Source organism: Chiloscyllium plagiosum, chromosome 21 (assembly GCF_004010195.1).
Source record: "Chiloscyllium plagiosum isolate BGI_BamShark_2017 chromosome 21, ASM401019v2, whole genome shotgun sequence".
In the NCBI taxonomy this organism is placed as follows: Eukaryota; Metazoa; Chordata; class Chondrichthyes; order Orectolobiformes; family Hemiscylliidae; genus Chiloscyllium; species Chiloscyllium plagiosum.
This window is the reverse complement of record NC_057730.1, coordinates 48,410,840-48,428,099: the sequence shown is the minus strand read 5'-3', so window position 1 is coordinate 48,428,099 and position 17,260 is coordinate 48,410,840. Positions and strand designations below refer to the sequence as shown.

At 38.0% G+C, this 17,260-nt stretch overlaps 1 protein-coding gene and 1 long non-coding RNA gene across 3 annotated transcripts in view; one reads left to right on the top strand and one right to left on the bottom strand.

The window, feature by feature from the left end:
• Positions 1 to 4,902, top strand: part of grin2aa (glutamate receptor, ionotropic, N-methyl D-aspartate 2A, a) — a 170,983-nt gene extending 166,081 nt beyond the window's left edge. The window contains exons 11-12 of one of the 2 annotated variants that reach the window (XM_043712001.1): positions 2,855 to 4,195; positions 4,822 to 4,902. In XM_043712001.1, coding sequence (XP_043567936.1) covers positions 2,855 to 4,195; positions 4,822 to 4,887 — 1,407 coding nt within the window. In that variant the 3' untranslated portion in view covers positions 4,888 to 4,902. Of the gene's footprint in view, positions 1 to 2,854; positions 4,445 to 4,821 lie in introns of both variants that reach the window. The other variant, XM_043711999.1, reaches the window with a different exon arrangement.
• Positions 4,903 to 6,361: 1,459 nt separating this feature from the next.
• Positions 6,362 to 16,861, bottom strand: LOC122560845. The gene is made up of 3 exons (XR_006314830.1): positions 16,851 to 16,861; positions 13,304 to 13,305; positions 6,362 to 6,448 (listed from the first exon to the last, which is right to left on the bottom strand). It is a non-coding gene; the product is annotated as an uncharacterized LOC122560845 (long non-coding RNA).
• Between the last annotated feature and the right edge of the window lie 399 nt (positions 16,862 to 17,260).

The following is a 17,260-nucleotide window of genomic DNA, read 5'->3' as shown; positions in this document are numbered from 1 at the left end:
GTAATACTTTATAAAAGACAAAAAACCTAAAATTCTTAAGAACAGGGAAGAGGCACTGGACTCTATACATCTGCCCCATTTCCATTGAACAACCAATATACCCATCACTCAAACATTTTATTCACCAGAAGGGCATGTTGAATTTATATTTTGCTGTCCACTTAGTTGTCTTTCCAAAATTCAAGGAGACCACAGTGCATCTGGAACCTTGGGCGAAAACGGTTTGTCTAACGTTCCTTCTTGTTCATGGTTCCCTCATTTGTGTATCCTCAGGTATCGCACTGCCATAGTTAACAAGTTGTTTGGATCAGTTTTGTTCTTTCATAACCCTTAAAACTTTAGTTAGGTCCACCTAAAATCTTCTACTTTTCAATCGAAAGCAAATCAACTTTTTAAATTGTTCATAACTTAATTTCCTGGTACTCAAATAAACTTCATTATTTGCCTCTGAATCCTCTCAATAACAATAATATCTCCCTGAGTTGCTAATTCTGATATGACCAACGCAAAAGCTAATGTATAATTTGATCTTTATTTTGCATTATGCTATTTCCTAATTCCACAGGGACATCATTTATGCTGCAATTATAAAGTTAGTTGAAACATTTAATGTTCTTAATGACTTTTTTTATTATTCAGTACTGGAACTTTCCTGTTGGATTCAAGCAATAATGTATGTATATTTCACAACAGACAGGAAAAGCAAAAATATGTATGATAATGGAGAATCGGACTAGATTTCAAGCTCACCAATCACACTAACCACTCTAGGATTGCACTACATCTGTATTTTCTATAATTCATGTTGAGTTAATTATTTCTCACTCAACTGTTGATTATCACTTGTAAATTTGCAGTGATTACACATCTGTTAATCTTGTGATATGAATGCCTTTTGTGCATCAGCAGCCTGAACCATATCAGTTTTGCATCTACCAAGACAACTCCAATTGACAGCAAAAGAAGCAGCTCAAAATTAAACAATGCTGCAGGATAATGTTGAGCCTGTACTGTCAGATCTGGGATTAGGTGATATTCATAGACAGCTGAAGTTTTCACCTTGATACTTACATTGTCATCTAAATCTATTGATGAAGTGACTGCCTTTTAACAATGCCAAGATAACTATTATTATCTGTTCTTATTGTAAAGATTCCTATCCCAGTGTTTTGTAAGGCCTATATATTTTTCAAATATTTCAGAGATAATATTTTGTTCTACTGGTTATATGATATTGTAAATAGTGACAACAGAGTTAAATGATAGGTAGATGTTAATATTGAATTCTACTATATAACATTTAGCACCATGTTCTAAAGTCAAAATGTCTTCAAACGCAACATTTTCGTTTAAGGTAGCATGTTCCATTTCACCGAGGCAGCCTCAACCAAGTTAATTTTTTTTCTGATGCAGCAATGCAGGAACCCCTCAAGCCAGAGAAGTTAGAGTTATTCATAATTATAAATGGTAGGATGGAAAAATAAAATAAAGATTTTTCTCTTTTTCTGGTCATTGGATTTAAATTCCATATTTATCTTTTAACTCCAGCTTAAGCAATGAAGCCCTGGACTTTTTCATCTATTTGATGTGATTGCATGTCTCAACCCTGCCAATGTCATATAAATGTTATATTGCAAGAAGATTTGAGTTCAGAAGTAGGGATGTCTTACTACTGTTATACAGGGGCTTGGTGAGACTGTACTCAATGTACCTTGTGCAGCTTTGGTCTCCGAACTTAACAGAGGATATAAATGCTATAAAGGGAATGTAGTGAAGGCTAACTAGGCTAATATCAGGTTGTCAGGACTGTTGTATGAGGAAAGATTGGTTTGATTGGACCTATATTCTTTGTGGTTTTGAGAGAGTATCTGATTGAAATACATCAAATTCTAACCTGACTATGTGCAGGGAAGACATTTCCCTTGGTTGAGGAGATAAGAACAAGGGGCAAACTCTCATGATACAGGGTAGATCATTTAAGATTGAGATGAGGAAACGTTTCTTTATTTAGAGGGTGGTCACCCTGTGGAATTCATTATCATAGAAGGCTGTGGAGGTCAGGTCAGGTCATTGACTATAATGTATAAGTATGGACAGAAAGTGGGGATATTGCATTGTGTTTGAAGATCAGCACTGATCATATTGAATGGTGGATCGCACTCGAAGGGCAAAGTGGTCCACTCCTGTTCCTATTTTCTACGTTTCAAAATTAGAACCTGCAATGTCACTTATCTTCCCCGAGTGTGACTGTGCCTCTGGGATTTATTTGTTTCAGCTCCAGCAGCAATCCAACACAGAACGAGAAAACAGTCTCTTGGTTGTGTTAGACAAGTATCAAAAGCCAGTCATAGTCAAGTCCCCAGAGACTTGAATTGAAATTGTTCAGTTGAGGCTTGGACGAAGCATTAACAATGGGGATGGGGCTAAAAGACCAGATTAAAGTAATTGCTTAACTCCCTCTAGTGGAGAAACATTCAGCCTGACAGTAACTAATCCATTCTCCCTCCAAGTCACATCTCAAAGGAAAAAAAGAGCATTTTGATTGTTACTTTAAAACACATTACTTTACCACTCAATAATATCGTTCAATATTTGTTTGCCCACAGGGAAGCATTGTATTTTAATCCTATTTGAAAAATGCAAATGTATGTATTTACACAGTTTATAACTGAAAGATATAGTCAGGCAGTTGACATACGTGCATCAAATATTGCTCATTAGATGAATGGTTTTAACTTCATTGGTTGCAAAAGCTTTGTAAAAATGTAGTTTGATGTACTGCACAACAATTCCACAATGAGGTGTCAAAGCAGCTTGTGCTCATTTGTTCGCCCTTTCTGTTGTTGTTTTGTAGGGAATCTGGAGCTGTATACATGGTGTTCCCTATGAGGAAAAGAAGAAATCACCCAACCTGGATTTGAACAGTCCTCAAACAAATATTCTGAGGCTTTTTAACACGTCAAAAACAATGGCCAATATGTCAAATCTGAACGCTTCAAGAGCAAACTCCCCTAAAAGAACTTCCAATTTCATTCAAAGAGGGTCTTTACTGCTTGATGTGGTTGATCAAAAGGGAAATTTCCTCTATTCTGACAACAGGCCCTATCAACCCAAGGAGATGGGCTTCACTGATAACACCGGCGAAATGATGACATTTAACGTCAACAGGCAGAAAGATAACCGTAACAATTATATACTCCAAGGGCAGCATCCACTGACTCTAAATGAAGCAAATCCCAACACCGTGGAGGTTGCAGTTAGCTCTGATACTCCTAAACTTAACTCCAGGCCGAGGCAGCTGTGGAAAAAATCTGTGGAAACATTGCGGCAAAATCAGGGGTCAGTAGTAGAAAGTGTCAATGTAGAGCCCAAGCAACCTGTTAAAAACCAGAGGTACCTTCCAGAGGAAGTTGCCCATTCAGACATGTCTGATTGTTCAAGCCGCACTACATCCTACAAGGATCCTGACAACAATCAGAAGCATCACAAACATAAAGAAACCTTCAAGAAGAAATCCATGATGGCCAAGTATCCTCGCGACTGCAGTGAAATAGAACTCTCTTATCTTAGAGCAAAGGAGAGCCAGCTACACCATCGTGACAAAGTCTACACCATTGATTCTGACCGGGAGTCCAGTTATCATTCAGATCAGCATCATTACCGAGAAAATGTAGCAATTCCAGAGGATCTGGACTATCCTCCGGTGTATCATGATCAGAATGAGAATTACAGGAAACAGGAAGCAGTTCTGCACCTAAACAGGACTCCTCAGCATAATGAGGACAACCTTACCAATGCTGAAAATAAATACAGCCTGTATAATAAGCACTACAGCTTGAAGGAGAAAAATCTTTCCCCTGTAGATTACAATGATAGGTACAAACAGCCCGTTGCCCACTGCAGAAGCTGCCTGTCCAAGCTGCCTAACTATACACCTCACTACTCAGTCAGGTCTCCGTATAACAGATGTGATGCTTGTGTACACACAGCAAACTTGTATGATATTAGTGAAGATCACATGTTGCAAGAGCCAGTAAGCCCCATGTGTCCTGAAGAATCCTTTGTCCACCACTGGGCAGGTTCTGAAGCCTCCAACATGCAAAAAGTGAACAGGCTGAGGATTAGCAGACAGCATTCATTTGACAATATCCTCGAGAACCCTAAAGAAGTGGATCTTGGAAGGCCTGCCCGAAGTGTAAGCTTGAAAGAAAAGGACAGATTTCAGGATGACCCTTATGCACATGTATTCAATATTAAGCCAGAGAAACTCTTTAGCACCAAGGTTTCTGTTTTTGACCATAATCTTGAAGAGAGCAAGCGGAGTAAGTCATTGTATCCAGACCACGTCTCTGAGAATCCATTCTGGCATTCCTTTCGTGAAGATCAGCATTTGGTCCACGGGCGAAGTTCTTCTGACATATATAAACAATCGGCTGCATCAAAGGCACGCAACGCTAATCACTTTAGATCATCTATTAGGTCGACAGCATCATACTGCTCCAGAGATGGACAAGTTCCTAATGAAGTGTACATTTCAGAACATATTATGCCTTATGTATCAAGCAGGAATAGTATTTACTGTGCTCCCAGGGTTTTGAATTCTTCCAGCAATAGACGTGTGTACAGAAAAATGCCTAGTATTGAATCAGATGTTTGACTCATCATTTGTTTGTCTAATTCTACATTAATGCCATTCATTTGCTGTAGTTAGTGATGCACATAGTTGCCAACATTCTGACATAGGAACTTAGGAGACATTAAGGGGCAGCTTTGCCAGATAGTCGTTGCTAACATTGTCTTCTTTCTCCTATTTTCTGATAGATAGGGCTGACTGGCCTTTCCTACTATCTGATGGCAAAGGAGCAACAGAAAAGAGATACATGTTGATGATCATACCAACTGGTTAGCTTTGCTGCAGATGAAGACTACATAAAATGACCTAGTGGAATTTATGTCGCCCTTTTACAGCGCATTAATCTATAATAGACCACACTAGACAGGTCACAGAATCTTAGGAGAATTCCGGTTATGTAAAGTACACAAGAAATAGATGACAAACTCAATATTGCTGTATAAATGTAGGGAGTTGGCAACTATGCTATTATGTGTACTCCAATTCTGTATCTGCTGATATTTTTTAAATCAACTGTTTTCTAAAGTGAAACCCTGAGCTAAGCAGCTAATGGCAAACTTTATAAATTTCTGAAACGGAATGGGGCCCTGAGAAGCCAGATCTTTTTCCGTTAGAAAATAACCAAAATGTTCTCTGCATGAATCATATTGTAGAGCCAATTGCTCCATTATTCAAACTCATCTTTGGGGCAATGATCTGTGAGAACATCAATAGATTAGAGTACAGTGAGGATTACAGTATTGACTTAATCATAATTTTAATATCATCCCATAAATATCAGCATATTATTCCTTTAGTAGAAAGTGTCAAAATATTTTGACCCACATTCTCTATTGAGACATCTAATATTTGTTCCAGCCTTTATTGCTTAGTTAAGTTTGTTTACCTGATGACAATGTAGACCAGCAGTCCAATGGGTACACTAATGGATTACTCACTGGGGAGAAACAAAAACACTTTGCTACCAAAATGCACGGCATGGAAGTTCAGGGATTTTGAGCTTCTGAACATTATAGATCTTATAACTCCCAGTAGTTATAAAATGTAATATCTCAGCTGTTAGCTTGGGGGTTCACTTCAAATGAATTGCTTAACCCTCCCCAGATTTGATAGACATCAACACATGAATTGTGAAAGAGTCTGCTATTCCATCTCTTTGCAGTATATTCCCATTGTATTATATATTTATCATGTAAGCTTGAAATTATTATTTTGACTATGGAAACAGGGATATAGGATATGCCTGTAATCTGACAAGAAACATTAGAATGTCACCATTGTAGAAAAAATATAATTATTAAAGCTAGTATAAGTAAGTATCTTCAGTTAACTCTAGATTTCTACCAGTGCTGAATTTTGCTGCTTGATAAATTGAAATATGCCCACAGCTTTGAATAAGAGCCTCCATTACTACTAGCATTCTGTGGGAATTTTGTACATTGAAAGGGCTGGAACTTATGACTTCATGTACCAGTGAAATGCTTAAATTATAAATTATTGTTTGTCTCTTGAATATATCCATTTAAGGCTTAAAAGTACCTGTATTTTTATGATAATTTTTTTCACAATATCATGTTGATAAAATCACAAAAACAATTGTCAGATTGATTCTGTGAATTTAAAGATTGCTTAGGTACTCCATGTAAATTATGAAGAAAAGGTAATCAGTAATATATATGATGAGCTAACATCTCAGCATATTGTTGCACAGTTAGTCCTCATTTAATTGTGCAGACCACAGGTTTTACTTTGTGGGTTGCATCTAACTTTAGCCCAAAAGACCACTCCTTTAAAATGCCCAACAGTAATATTGTGCTGTGTGTTCCTTAGGCATGTGATAATTGCATGGATTCTAAATGATCAGCCTTACCCATTACCATTGGTCATCGGGGAGCCATTTTTAATCTGCCAGCAAATGCAGAAAAGATCAGTCAAATTTTTTGAGGATGGAAATCCCAAATTAAAAGCAAACTTAAACCTAACAAATATGCTCATAATTGTTGATATTAAAGCAGAAAACCTCCCATAGAAATAAAGCAATAATGGTCTATGTCTTCTTAGCCACCAGAAATGCCTGTGGGAATGTGCCAAAGTCAATTAATCTTACTCACTGCCATTTAGTGGAGAAGTTATGGCATCCCACTAAATGGTTAGTTTTGAGGACTTCAAAACTCAGTGAATGCAGAGTGTCTTTCTGCTTGTGGTTAGGGCCAGGCTACGTGGTACATGTGATATAAAGTTAAAAATCACACAACAACAGGTTATAGTCCAACAAGTTTATTTGGAAATACCAGCTTTTAGAACATTGTTCTTTTATCAGGTAGTCCAACACTGGCACCTCCGCATCATGTGATATAAGTGAGCTGATCATTGCAGCTGATCTATGACATGCCCACAGCTGCAATATTTACAGCATTTCAAAGAATCAATGCTCCTTTCCTAGAGCTTTCATTCCAAGCATCTACTGAAACCCTCACAGACTCTCAAGAGCAAGACAGAGAAAGAAAAATAATAAAAGTACCACATGAACGTCTACGCTGTAAGGTTGTTAAGCAATCCTTTGGTAGGAATTCTGAAGCCCTGCTAAATTTCCTGCTTAATTTCAATTAATTCTCAAGGCTTCTTCAATACTCCAGATCAGTAAAGCCTCAGCAAAATTAGCTGACAAAATACATTTCCAGCATTGCTTCCATATGTTTGCAATGCAATGTTATTTCCCACTTAGAAAATAATTCAATTTCAAGCAATAACGTAATTTCTATCGAAAATCAAAATAGTGAGCTCCACTGAATCTCAACAAGCTTCTCCACTCCTGACAGGGGATCTTTTGAGCAAATTGAACCCGTACTGAAACCTGTAGCGTGTCAATCTATTTAATATACAGCCTACCAGCAACTACTGCATATATAGAGTGCCATTTAATAACGTGTTGTGCATGAGTACGCCACTTCCAATTTTGCAGGCATTACATCACTTTTAACCTGTAATCTAAGGTAGAGCCTAACTTTATGATCCCTACTTAACATTCTCATAAAACTGTTCAAGTAGTAACCTATTTAAATAGCTTTTACTCCTTACTTACTGAATACTGTTTCAATATATGAACTATCTAATGTCAGCATTTTCTTTTCTCAGTTTCTAAGAAAAATCAATGATACTGAAATCATTCATTTTCCTTTTGTAACTGCTAGTTTTTATAAATACTCTGCTTTTTAATTTTTTTTTGTTATAGTTAATCTAGAGCAGAACAAATGCTTACATTACTTAAGAGTATTTTGAACAGCTTTCAGATAACTGAACAGTTCCGCCTTCTGCCACAATGGGAGTGTAAATTAATTGCTGTACTAAAATTAGAAAATAACTTTGAAAAGCTTGATTATTTTATCATTCTCTGAACACTTTTTAAAATATATAATGGAAAACACCAGTGATATCTGAGCTGTAATCAAGAGATGTTTTTATTGTAGTAGTGTATGTGAAAAGTAGTTAAAATATAAACAATCATTTACAGAACTGGTTAAAAATAAACCAAGGCATTGGTAATCAGTGCAGTTTTGTTTTGTTACAAGGCATTGTGCATTTCAACTGCACAAAGCAATTAGTAGTTTCTCACCCCTTTTCCATACCCATTAATGCTGAACCTTTACCTCTATTTTATAGAGAAGCTATAATAATAGTCTGCTACATAAATTTAGAAAAATATGAATTGCATTTATTATTTCCTTTATATAATTAGTCCCTTTTACTTAAAGTTATTTCTAAGGTTAGAGGAGTAACATGATATTGTGGAAAACTCATTGCTGCATCATGTTTAATTCAGGTACAACAGATACAAATTGTGGCTGGCGTCGTTTTTAATCCCTGGATGACACAAAAACAAAAATTGGGAAGCTGCACAACCCTAAGCCTAACATTACTAGTTCGACATGCATTTTGTTTTCTGGTTTATAAAACAAATCTGAGCTGTTTTGTGTTCTCCAGACAACAGAACTATCAGTCATAACTTAATTTTGAAATGAAGTAAGTTTGAAGAGAATGATAGTAATGTACGTTTAGACATGGCAGGCTGCATTAGTTAGAGAACTACAGAAACAAGGAACAGAACATGAAACTGGAAAGGAAAAACATAGATAACTTAAGATATATATTTTGCAAGACAGTGTGAATTAAAAGCTAATAACCAAATTTTGGGGTTTGAAATGTTCTTTGGATGTGTGCATGTTGTCTTCAATCCATAAAGTATGTGTGATGCTTACCCAGTTTATATCTGTGTGCAACCCTAATGTAGAAACATTGGAATCCACATCCCGTCTTGCCTACCACTCCCTAAAATATTTCATTTGACTATTGGTACTAAAGTAATTTGATTCCTGCCTATTCCTTCATTAGATGAGAAAATACTAATTATTTCTTTGTGACAATATAGATTTCAAACATACCTGCATATTAAAGTCTGTATTTACATTTGTTTTGGTCTTTATATAAATTCTAATTGTAATATTTGCCAAGGTTGTCTTCAAAACTGTAATAAGTGTCTTTTTTTCTGTTGTAGATGTGTAGAAATTACAACTGGAATGGATATAGAATGTTCAAAGTGTTTCCACAACAGTATTTGATGTAAATAAGTTGTCAATCATGCCAGGAAATCTAATGTAAAAATGTAAATAAGTAAAAGTATCACTTTTCTAAGGAAGACTATTTCTGCCACTTTATATCAAAATTAAAATTACAGTCACTTAATTTTCTTTAATAGTGTGATTTCTTTTGCATGAACCTCTCTGCATTGATGGTCTCCTTGTTTGAGTCTCTACATTGGAATCCTAAATACTTTTCACAAAGACTGCGAATCTTAGCAACTTAGTAGTCTTAATATTTTATTGATTTGTTGAATTCCTGATGTTAGGAACCCAAGGTGCTTTACATTTTTGTCACTCTTACACTGATGACTTACTTAAATTTCCACATAGTCCCATGTGTCTGGCTTTAAGAAGTAACAAATATGTGCATCATGTCAGGTGACTGCCTACACGTAAAAAACTAATGACACTTGCCTACAAAGTGTTTATCAATCTCGTGTTATATTCCACACTTAAACATGGAAATGCTTTCTGCTAGTATTGAAAAATGATTGTGTTCTTTGTTAAAAAGGTTTGAGGATCATTGAATCAAGTGCCATTGACAACTCAGTTTTTTTTTTCGCATGCTACTGTCAATAGTGCTTGATAAATGGGAAATCTTCATTTTTCAGTAATCACTTCTGATCTGAAAGAGAACAAAGATGATAATCACTGTAGAGTGAGAACTCAATTCAAGTGTTCAAACATGATACCTTTTTGATAATCTTATTGAGCATTGGGAAAAAAAACTAGATAGTGAAATAGAGACAATATTTGCACAGAGACTGGAGTGTCACAGTGGAGCATATACCAGATGTTCACATTCATGACTTTGTATTTATTTTCATTGATATTCATTTCGATTACAAATGCAAGTGACAGCAACACACAGTCACCATTCACTAGATCTCATTCTGGCTGAATCTGTCAGCATTGTAGAGTTTATTATGGGTTATTTCAAGGAAGATGTGATCTTGCCACCCAGTGTGATGGCTTGCATTGTGGGTGAAGTCTTGGTTATCTTAAACAATTTCATTCAGATCCCGACGGGCTGAATCATTTAAGTCCAGGTGAATGTTTCAGCCCGAAATGTTGACTTTCCTGCTCCTCAGGTACCGTCTAACTTGCTGTACTTTTCCAGCTTCACATCTACTGACTCATATAAAGAATCCCCTGATGTTATGGATGGTTGAAAGATCCCAATGCTCTGACAATGTTCATAAGTAGCCATTGGAAGTTGTGCTGTAGTGTGATTCCACTGCCCAATTCCCTTTCTTTCCTGGTTGCGAGTATGTGGCTTCCTCTCCTACATCTCTCTGAGATCTGAATCTTTATGTCATCTCTCCCTGAATGTGCTGGACCAGACCATTCAAAGAGTCAAGGCCACATGCATCAAGATGCCTTTAACATCTCACGGGGCTGGGAGGTGCTGTCACATTTGAGATGTGGAGGTCAACTGGCCCAAAACTAAAGAACTCCCTTGAAGCATTTGTTTCCTAACCATGGCCCACACTTCTGTTAATGAGGTCCTATCTTTCCAATGAAACAATATAACAAATACACTACTGCATAAAGGAAAATCGTACTGAAGAGAAATCTATTCCATTGGATTCACACACTGAGATGGAACTATGGCCTATCTCTTTAAGACTACTATTTAAAAACTCCTGTGGGACAGCGATTTTCACTATCAAATACAAGTAATACAATCACTTTTCAAATTGGTGTTATCAAGAAAAGGGAAGCTAGATTTTAGTGATTAATTTTCTTTTTCTTGATAAGATTGTGTGTAGCAGGACACTGTACACTGAAGTCCAAAGTGAGGATACTGTGCACTACATGCAAAATGCTTCATGGATGTCTCTTGCATTGTCCATGGTTAATTGGAAGATGCACTGCAGGCACACCATGCATTATTCTGCTGCTGAGTTAACATTGTGCTTAAGTGGCCTGTCTCCTTGAAGGCCATTAAGTGAAAAGTGATAACATGCTAGATTCACTCAGCATTTGGTCAGCAGGTTTTGCGGATTGGATGTGTGCATCAGTTTCAGGCTCCAAGCCAAAGGTTATCAGCATGAAGTCCGGCGTGTTGGAGCACTGCTGTGGCAGAGTGTACGTAAATGCAGAGAACCTAGCAGAGTGTACGTAAATGCGGGGAATCTGTGACAGAGTGTATGTAAATGTGGAGAATTTGGTGAGTGAAGGAATTCAATGCGTTGCGGGAAGAGATGCCATTCCAATCTTTTACAGATCAAGGAATAGAATAAGAGAGAGCAGGAGATAGTGAGCCCAGTGAGCTGAAGCCCAGAGAAACTCATTAAATAAGTGCGTGATTGGTTGGCAAATTTTAAGGTTTATTTTCCTCTGAAGTCTGACAGTAGTTTAAACCAGAAACAAAAGGGTATTAGTTCTGTACTAAATGTTTAGCCCCACAAGTTAAATGATCATTGAATAAAGACGTCAATTAATTAAATAATAAAGGCTGCTCTAACATATGGTAGGGCAGGTTGTCTTTCTGTGTTGCAGAGTATAACGCTGCAAATGTCGTGACTTTCCTAAAGAAGCAAATCTGCAGGAGTGTCTCCATCCTGAGTCTCTCTGGCTCAGAGTCACTGAGTTCACCTGAGAGTAGGAGAAAACGGCAACTTCAAACTACAGAGCTCATTACAGAACCTATATTCAAAGTAATCTCGATATGCATACTTACATATGCCTGCACATATATATCCACAGGCTTGTTACACACTTTAAGTTATGAAACAGAATCATTTTAAAACATAACTGTGTCTTTGAGTAAAAGCCTTTTACTGTATAGCATTTGCATAGGCTGTAAGCTGAAGCATACATCAGTGTGAGTCAAAAAAATGCCATAAACACATACATCCATGATATTACATTGGACTTGGGCAACATGGCTTTCTTCGTTCAGAAAACTGTTTGCAACTAACCACAATTATAATTTAATTCCTCACTTCCTTAAGTAAGTCAAAACTCTGCTAAGCAACTTGGGGGAAGTGACAGCCTATTGATATTATCACTGGACTGTTAATCCAGAGACACAGGAAATTTTCTAGAGACCTGGGTTCAAATCCAATTTGAATTCAAATCTGGAATTAACAGTCTAATAATGACCATGTTGATTGTCAGGAAAAAAACAATCTGGTTCACTAATTCCCTTTCGGGAAAGAATCTGCCATCCTTACTTTCACTGGCCTACATGTGAGTCCAGACCCATAGCAATGGGGTTGACTTTTAACTGTCTGATTGGCAATGAATGCCGACCTAGCCAGGGAAACCCTCATCCCTGAATGAATTTTTAAAAATCTTACCCTATACTTTGAGGATAATAATCTCAAGACTTTTGTCCACACCACAATTGGGCAAATTGTCAGAATTGCAAATATATGGTGGCACGGTGGTTAGCACTGCTGCCTCACAGCTCCAGAGACCTGGGTTCAATTCCCGCCTCAGGCGACTGACTGTGTGGAGTTTGCACATTCTCCCCGTGTCTGCGTGGGTTTCCTCCGGGTGCTCCGGTTTCCTCCCACAGTCCAAAGATGTGCAGGTCAGGTGAATTGGCCATGCTAAATTGCCCGTAGTGTTAGGTAAAGGGTAAATGTAGGGGATATGGGTGGGTTGCACTTCGGCGGGGCGGTGTGGACTTGTTGGGCTGAAGGGCCTGTTTCCACACTGTAAGTAATCTAATCTAATCTAATCTAATATCTGAAGGATGTGTATGCTTCAAAGGGCTGGTTTTTAGTAATGATACCCATTTTCACGGTAAATGGCACCGGTTCTGAGACAGGGAGGCATTGGTGAAATGGAGCGGTCTTCACCTGAATCTGGTTCGGATCCGATTGCTTATGGTAAAAGGTAATGGGGAGGTGGAAAAGGACTTAAACATAGCAGGATCCACAAAAAAAAGTTTAAACAGGGCAGGGGAATATAGGATTGAATAAAGGGGACGAAACAAGACATTAAACAGAAACATAGCAGGAGTGTAAAAAGATGGTTAAACTAAGATTAAGAGAAATTCCAATTAAAAATTAGTTACATCTCTCCAGCTATACACAACGTTAGTAATAAAACAGACGAGCTGGGAAGAACGAGAGGAAGGAATTACTGAGATTTGGCTACAGAAAAATCATGACCAAGGGTTAAACATTGTTGTGTATAACACATTTAGAAAATAGTGAGGGGGCAATTGGAGGTGGAGGAGCTGTACTTTATGACAACAAAGCAGCATGAGAAGGAAAAGGAGATATTTTAAAAACTTATTTAACCTATTTTTCTAATCCACCTGTTCTGATATGTTACTCCGTGCCTCTAGATCAGATGGGATTTTAACTTGGGCCTCCTTGGCCAGGGTATGGACACTACCACTGTGCCACAAGAGGACCCAGAAAGGAGGCAGGTATCAGCAAAGCATAAATGAAAACTATATGGATCAGTAATCATCCAGACGAGATGGCTAACTTAGTTGGTAGGGCAGGTGATTTGCAATGTTGTGTGATGCCAAAAGTGTGGGTTCACTTCCTATGTTTGCTGAGTTTAAAATAAAGCTCAAATTCTCCCCTCATCTGAGGTGTAGTGACACTCAAGTTAAACCACTATTAGTAGTCTGTCTATCTGTCTCTGTCTCACTCTCTCTTTCTAACGAGATAGCACATGCCATCAGTAGAACTGTGATTATTTTATCTTACCAAGGTACCAAGGCAATGAGAGGGGAATAGGGGAAGAAACATAATGACAAACTGAGTTAAAAATAGAACAATAATCATGAGGGTAATTTCAACTACCCTAATATTAATTAGAAAGAGAACATATGAAATTCCTGCTATTGTTCAGGACTCAACATCCGAGTAATCTAATGAGGAAAGATATACTTTTTGATAGAGTCATAGAGTCATACAGTGCAGAAACAGACCCTTCAGTTCAACTCATTCATGCCAACCAAGTTTCCCAAAACTAAACTATTCACCTTGCCTGCATGTAGCTCACATCCCTCTAAACCTTTCCTGATCATGTATCAGTCCTAATGTCTTTTAAATGTTGTAACTGTACCTGCATCTGCCACTTCCTCCGGCAGCTCATTCCATATACCAACCACACCCTGTGTGAAATGCTTGCCCCTCAGATCACTTTTAAATCTTTCTCCGCTTGTCTTAAAAATATGTCCCCTAGTTTTGAACTTACCCACACTAAGGAAAAGACCTTTGCTATTCACCTTACGTATGTCCGTCATGATCTTACAAACTTCTATAAGGTCATTCCTCAACCTCCCATGCTCCAATGAAAATAATCCCCCCACTCCCCAATCCAACCTATCCTTATACCTCAAACTTTCCAGTCCTGGCAAAATCCTGGAAAGTCTTTTCTGAACCCTCTCCAATTTAATAGTGTCCTTCCTATAGCAGGATGACCAGACATGTACACAGTACTCTGAAATTGGCCTCACCAATTTGGCATCCTGTCCTATATGCACACATACACATATAAGTTTATGGGGTGAATTTGTACTTGCAAAATTACATTTTACTTTGCTCAAATACTGCATATATCCATGTAAGATTCTGTAAATCCACTTTTTAGATTAGAATCAGTCTGACCATTGTGGCACAGACAGTCTCACACAGGGCAGCCCACACCTTAAATACCTTATCTGGGCCAACATGCCACCAATTGTTAAAGTTCACTTGAGAATGTAACATTTAAATGTTCTGTTATTTTCATATGAAAGAACTGAAACCAACATGGTCATTCTCAAAGATGAGAGACTTAACAAACAATCCAGGTCTTTTTCAATATATAATTTCAGTTACATCACACTGTAAACTTTTGCTATAAATTATGTGTCTTATGATCTTATACTCCACAACCACCTGATGAAGGAGCAGCACTTCAAAAGCTAGTGCTTCCAAATAACCCCTGTTGGACTATAACCTGGTGTTGTGTGATTTTTAACTTTGTACATCCCAGTCCAACACTGCCACCTTCACATGATGACCAATTTTGATGTCATATGCAAATTTACTAACCATGCCTCCTAAATTCTCATCCAAATCCTTTATATAAATTAAGAACAATTCACAAACAATTACAAATAAATTGCAAAGGATGCCCACAGCTCCAGCCGCTGTCTACATTTTTGAAAAGCGGGTCACAATACCATGCACTTCCTCTCGCGTTACAATCAGAAGTTGAAGTATGAGGCCCCCATACAGAAATTTGTGCAGAATTGCATTGAGGTAATGGAAGGGTTTCTATGCAAAGGACTGGTCCATTTTCAACCAGCCTGTCACTACCATTACAGATTTCATTAGTATGTGTGTGGAAGATGGCATTGGGGTTTGGAGGGGAGCGGGCTTAATAGGGTAGTTGCTGAAAGATTGTTTCTCTCTGTAGGACAGTCTAGGACCAAAGAGAAAATTCTCAGAGTAAGGGATCCCCTAGCACGGATAGAGTTGAGGACATTTTTCTTTTCTCAGAGGTAGTGAAATTCTGTTGAGGCTGTTGAGGCTGGGTCATTAAGAATATTCAAGACTTATGTGGACAGACTCTTAATCATTAAGAAAATCCAGGGCTATGTGGAAAAGGCAGCACCAAATCAACCAAGATCACATTGAATGGAGGTGCATACTCAATGGGCCAAATAGACTACAGTATTTCTACTCCTACATTTTATGGTGTTAGCCCATAACTACATAAGGAAAAGAAGTCCGCATTGAGCACAGTTAGAGCAGAGGAGCAGAGATTAAAAGGGAATACAAGGACATTGGAAGACACTTCAGAGAAACAATTTGCAAAGTGATGCAGGAGCTATAAAACTAAATCATTAAAGTACAGGAGACAGAAAAATGAAATATTTTACATCAGTGTTTGCAAAATAAAATAAGGAAACACTGTGATAGGAATTGGATCATTAAACAATTGAATCAGATCACAAGTAACACTGAAGACAGCAAAAATGTTCAATTATTATTTTGTTTTTGGTATTTACCAGGTAGGTAGAAAAAGTAGGCATGATTTTGTACAGTGGGATGGATAATGAGGATAAGCACACTGAAAATAAGAAAGAAGATACACTGAACAAATTCAATAAATTCAATCAACTTAATCCAGATGGATTGCATCCACATATTTTGAATGTAGAACAGAAGTAGCAGAGGCTTAACTACATACATTAGAAAAAAAGTGTAGTGTCAGAAGGTTAGTGGACAGCTGATGTAATTCCTATATTTAAGGACAACAGAAGATTGACAAAGAGCAATAGACTTGTCAGCTTAAAATCAGTGGTAGGATAAAGAATGGAATTACCACAAAAGGAGAAAAGAGGAGACCCTCTAGAAATTTATGAGGGGCATGGATAAGGTAAATAGGCAAAGTCTTTTTCCTTGGGGTCAGGGAGTCCAGAACTAGAGAGTATAAGTTTAGGGTGAGAGAGACCTATGGGGCAACGTTTTCACACAGAGGGTGATACGTGTATGGAATGAGCTGTCAGAGGAAGTGGTGGAGGAAGTGCAACATTTAAGAGGCATTTGGATGGGTATATGAATAGGAAGGGTTTGGAGGGATATGGGCCGGGTGCTGGCAGGTGGGACTAGATTGGATTGGAATATCTGGTCGACATGGATGGGTTGGACTGAAGGGTCTGTTTCCATGCGTACATCTATATGACTCTATAAATTAGATTACTTACAGTGTGGAAACAGGCCCTTCGGCCCAACAAGTCCACACCGACCTGTCGAAGTGCAACCCATCCAGACACATTCCTCTACGCCTAACACTACAGGCAATTTAGCATGGCCAAGTCACCTAACCTGCACATTTTTGGATTATGGGAGGAAACCGGAGCATCTGGAGGAAACCCATGCAGACACGGGAAGAATGTGCAAACTCCACACAGAGAGTCGCCTGAGGCGGGAATTGAACCCGAGTCTCTGGCGCTGTGAGGCAGCAGTGCTAACCACTGTGCCACTGTGCTGCCCATAAAATGAGAAATATAATTTTC